The sequence below is a fragment of the Galeopterus variegatus genome, unplaced genomic scaffold (genome assembly GCF_000696425.1).
Source record: "Galeopterus variegatus unplaced genomic scaffold, G_variegatus-3.0.2 Scaffold1273, whole genome shotgun sequence".
Lineage (NCBI taxonomy): Eukaryota > Metazoa > Chordata > Mammalia > Dermoptera > Cynocephalidae > Galeopterus > Galeopterus variegatus.
In genome coordinates, this window is record NW_007727384.1 from 64,727 (window position 1) to 70,198 (window position 5,472).

Genomic DNA, 5,472 nt, shown 5'->3' on the forward strand with positions numbered 1-5,472 from the left:
GCCCCCCCCCCCCCCCCCCAAATTTAGGGACTTGAAGGAAATGTCAAAGACCCACAGAACAGCTGGGATAACGAGTCTTAACTTTGGAGGCTATTTTCATCTTTTTACATATCCTTCAATGAATTTAAGCCAAACGTACAGAAAAATTGAACAAAGGAATCTCATTCAGCTTGGACCACTTACCAATTTCACAGTTGGGCCCTGAATACCCCTCAGGGCAGGAACACTGATATTTGTCAGGACCTGTGTTGCTACAAGTTCCCCCGTTAAGACATGGCTGATGAGTCCCGCAGTAATTGAGATCTACAAAAAAGATCCCAAGGTCATTAAGAGATGACTAAAAACTGCTAACCCATTAGTTTCTAGCTCCACTCCTCTTTAAAAAATAAAACCAAAAGATAAAAATAAAACCATCCTATAGCATTAGAGGCAAATTCAAATAGATTCAGAATAAAAGTGCCTGGAAAAAATAAATACAAGAAAACCCAGTTACCACCATTCCACCCCAAGATGTCATATTCTTTCTGAGGTCTGCATCCCACCCTGAGTCCCATCCCTGATGGGCATACCTTTGTCACACAGCTGACCACCCCAGTTGGTCTCACAGAGGCACTGCCAGGGTTCAATACAGGTGCCGTGGACACAGCCTGGGTGCGGGATGCACTTGTCACAGTACAGGCCTTGCCAACCATACTGGCACCTGGGGACAGACAGCACACCCCAGTTTAGTCTTTTGAAAGTTAAGGGAGATTTGCGTGATTAAAAGAGAAGACTGCAAAGTCCTGGCCTTTTCTGTTTTTGGGACAAAAGAGAAAGGCTTGTCAGGGGACTTGTCACGGGGCTCCTTATAAACAAACATTTTCACAGTTGGGCAGAGGTCTCCCCCCCACCCCCAGCCAACTCCTGACAAAAGGAGGCTGTTTGGGGAGAGGCCAGCATGGGGCTGCCCTTCACAAAGCCACTCTCTTCTCAGGCTCCACCAATGAGCCGAGGGTGGGGGCAAGGAATAAATCAGCCCCAGGACCCAGTTGGGGCAGACCACGGAGAGAAAGGACTCTCCAGTGACAACAAAAGCTATGCTGAAGTCTCTGCGAAGGCCATGCCTGCAGCCCTGCTTGGCTCTGTCTAGACAGCAAGTCACGACCCCAGTGCACAGAAACACCACAGGACACCAAGGGAGGCAGGAAACCGCTTCACGATGACGCTTTATAAAAGTCAAGCAAGTAAGAAGGGAAAGGGGCACCCTCCTTTGGCCAAGACCAGGCTGGGACGTCTAAACCCATTTCTGCAGGGAAGGGGAGAAAAGCAACAGTGCTTGCAACCAATTCCACAGATAATTTATGACCGTTTACCAGGACTGCTCATGCTAATTTATAACTATTTCTCATTTTGTAAAAGAAAAAAAAAGATAGCAAAAGGTCAGTTTAGTTTATCTGCTATTGGGGGAGCTGAGTTTCCTGTATGAGCTACTTGTTAATTGGACTCCTTTGCGGCCAAATGGCACTTTTGGTCCCCAAACAAAAACACAAACATAAACCCTCACTTGTGATGGGAGAGGGGCAAGGTCTCAAACCACTCTCCCCTCTAGATTCAGAGGGCTTGACACTTGAACTGCCTTCTGGGGAGGGGGGGAGGGATCAATCAAGCTTTAACAAAAAGTGTGGGAGAAGGCAGGGAGAAACACCAACCAGCCTGATCGTGGAATGAAGGTGGAGTAAATGAGGTGGGATGCGCAAAATATTTCCAGAATAGGACCTGGGAAAAGCCATGATCAGAACCAGCCGCCCCCTAAGCTGCTCAGCTGTAACTCTGGAAAACAAACACCCACCCCCTCCCACCCCCCAAACAAGAAAGGCTTTCAGTTTCCAGAAAGCTGGAGGCAGGCTAGCAAATCCTTGTCATGGGAAAATTATAGGGATCTAGCTAATAGCTAATCACTCATGGCTGAGAATCAACTTAACCCCTGAGAATACTGACTAACCACTTCCTAACTTCTGAAAACAAGCTATCCCCACCCAAATACAAAGAACCACTAGAACGTGTGATTTAAGTTCAGACACTTAGACTCCGATTTATGTGAAATGGAACGTCAGTCTAAATGACAAGTGACAATGTTAAAGGAGTAAAATAAGAACCAAATAAGTCATCAGGTAAAAGTAAAGTAATTTTTTTTTTTTTTGTGACCAGTAACGGGATCGTAACCCTTGGCTTGGTGTCACCCACACCGTGCTCAGCCAGTGAACACACCGGCCATCCCTATATAGGATCCGAACCCGCGGCCTTGGTGCTCCCAGCGCCGCACTTTCCTGAGTGAGCCACAGGTTTGGCCCTAAAAGTAATTTTTTTAAAAAAATAAGTAGACAAGGGCCGACCCCGTGGCGCACTCAGGAGAGTGCAGCGCTGGGAGCGCAGCAGCATTCCCGCCACGGGTTCGGATCCTATATAGGGATGGCCGGTGCAATGTGCTTGCTGGCTGAGCGCGGTGCAGCCGGTCACAAAAAGGACAAAAAAAATAAAAATAAAAAATAAGTAGACACACAGTTAATGGGAGGTTGGGTGGGGGGAGCTATTGTGTTAAAGGCTGATATTCTTAACCTGAAAGATACTAAGAGGGAACTGACCGGGAAACAGTCTTGCTGTCTTCCCTTATTCCCTTCCAAATTAAGGATCCCTACACATCTCTTCAATTCACCTAATAAAAGCAAGGAGAGGCAGCTGAGGACCCAGCTTCACCTCTTAATTAATGAGAGCTCAATCCCCAAGCATAAAAAAGCAACCACAAGAGGCCATGGATGACTTCAAAAGAAAACAAATAAAAATACCGACCCTAAAAGAGGCATCCACCAAGTTATCCCAGTTTAATAATATATGATTAAGATTCTCATGAGAAATTGAAGTGACTTTCCTCATATGATGATTCATAATTAAGTTTGATATTATTGGCAGGCTTGCAATGAAATAAGCATGTGCACCCAGGAAAAGGGAAACCGCGTCTACTTGGGAACAACAAAATCGGCCAAGTTTTCTCACGTGGGGGATGGGGGTGGGTGGGAAATAACCACTGTGTAATACATGACCCAAAAAACAACCTGCCGGTAATCGCCATTTGACTATTTCTGGAGCAGGACACAACCTGAACTTCCTTAGCTAGAAGGTTCTGTTTTGATTTTCTTTCAAGGTAGGGGAGACCGGACGGGTTTGGGAGACTATGCAAATGATCTGTGGGAAAGTCGCACCTTAAGTAAATAAGAGCGCCAGTGCGTGTCTGGGCAGGGAGTGGGAGGTGACACTTCGAAAGAGAAAGGGCTAAACTCTGGAAACAAAGCCTGTTGTTCTGGCTGGGAGGGCCCTCCCTTGCGTGGCCGTTTATTCTGATGACAGTAGCACAAATCGCGTTCAGCCTCCGCTGATACTCATCTGAGCAGGCAGCAGGCTCCGAGTCACTAATAGCACTGCCGCACTGACTTTCTCCAGAACACCCTTAATTAGGGAGAGTGAACGTAGGTGGATTTCCTGCTCCCCATCTGACAGCAGTGCTGTTGAATGTGACAGCCAGCTGCCACCACGGGGGTTAGTAGGTGAACTCTCTCAGCCTTCCAGAAAATAAACCATCTTTCTGAAATGTAGGAAGAGACACTGAGGACCACCTGTGCTTATTTACTTTCAGCTGTCTTAAATCCCACTTCGGCATCAAGCCTTAGAGTTCAGTGTCCCCAGCTGCATGGGAGGGGAACAGACGGAGGGGAAGGAGCATTAAGACGACCACAGATAATTCTCTTTAAAGCAGGAGCCCTCCAATTTACTAAGCAGCAAAATCATGTGGCAAGCTTGTCAAACACAGGAAACTGAGCTAAGCCCAGAGATTGGGATTCAGCCCAAGTGGAGCCCAGCAACCTGCATTTTAACAGTTCTCTGGTTAATTCTGGCAATTACACTTTGAGTACTGAATTTTTGGGACAAGGATTCCCAAAGCATGGTCCTACCAGCAGCATCACTTGAGAGCTCATTAGAAATGCAGAAACTTGGGCCCGCCCCAGACCTATGGAATCAGGATCCACACTTTAATAAGAGCCCCAGGTAACATATTTGTTTGAGATGCACTGATTTAACCTAGGTTTCCTAAGCTTCCCTTGGTTCAAGTCAGAGTAGCCTTTGGGGCAAAAGTGGCAGGCCCAAAGGATCCATTTAATGTCACTTTAAATCTGCTAATCCTTATAATTTGGGAGGAGGGAGAGTAAAGTGTGAGACTCCATCAAAATGCCACAGACACCCCAAGATATTTCCTGAAACAAGCCTTTCCCAAATTGGCATAATATACATTTCAAGAAGTTCCAAAACCGTAATCATGAAGCGGTCAGGGTAGGTCTCTGTTTGGCTTCAGCATTGTTCGTGGACCATAAAAGAACAGACTTCAAAGGCCAGCAGCAAAAGTCTACATTCATCAGGCTCAACTGACAAGATTCCAGCGCAGCCATTAACCTCTCAGCACCGGCCCAGCTCCCGCCTGCAAAGGGGCCGGGAGATTGTACTAATCCCATTCTAAAGAATGCTGGACTTTCGCCTGTTGATGGGAAAAGTGGGGGAGGGCAGGGAGAGGAAAGACCAGGGTGGAGGAGGAGAGATGCAAAGAAACCCACATCCCTCCATCTAGTCCATTAGCACTTTAAGAGAAGATTATAAAAATGTGTTATCAATTTACAAAACAGTTAATACGTGAAGTCACTGGCTACGCCCGTCAGAGTTTCCTTTTTTTCTGAGAGGGAAGTGGTGTGTGCATTCCATCAGACAGCTGGTATAATTTAATAAGCTTTGGATGTGCCTATTTGAATTTTTTTAAGGGCTTTCTTGTCCTCCAGAGAAAAAGAGGCATATTCACAAAGTCTGTCCCTCTCTTGCATTAAGGGAAAAAATTTTTTTTTCTTAAATCCACAAAAGACCAGTTTAGTCATTTACCTGCAGTCACCTGGGAGTTTGCAAGACCCATGCTTGGGACTACAGCCCTGTCGGCAAATAGCTGTAAAAAAACACAGAAAAGGATGCGTCAGCACACTGCCTGTTTTCTTGCACTTCCACCATCATGAGAATGGCAGAGTACATTAAGCCTACAAAATCCACGATTTTAAGAGATCTCATATCAAGTCCATTGTAAGGAGACGAAGATGGGAGGAGACTGAATAACAAATCCAGCTTTAAACTTTAAGGCCATGCTAGCCGATCTCACAACATGATAGTGTTTGGGGACAAAATGCAGGCAAGTTGATGGGGGAAGGGGACCTTCACCCAGTCTCTGTAAACAATAGCTACCCTGGTTACTGGCTTGAGCACCATCCGGTCAATTCCCACCCTGCCCACATCCAACCTCACCAAAAGAAAAAAAGAGGCCTAGATAATCCTTCCCCATCCCACCCACTCTGTCTCATCAGGGCATGTTCGGATGAGCCCCAGCCTCCTTAACCCCCCCCCCCCCCCCCC

At 46.5% G+C, this 5,472-nt stretch overlaps 1 protein-coding gene across 1 annotated transcript in view; it reads right to left on the reverse strand.

Annotated features, from left to right (window-relative positions):
- Nucleotides 1-5,472, reverse strand: part of JAG1 (jagged 1) — a 36,262-nt gene that overhangs the window by 14,679 nt on the left and 16,111 nt on the right. Inside the window, exons 4-6 of the mRNA XM_008576005.1 lie at nt 4,954-5,014; nt 570-700; nt 184-303 (exon numbers count right to left, since the gene is read on the reverse strand). Coding sequence (XP_008574227.1) covers nt 184-303; nt 570-700; nt 4,954-5,014 — 312 coding nt within the window. The remainder of the gene's footprint in view (nt 1-183; nt 304-569; nt 701-4,953; nt 5,015-5,472) is intronic.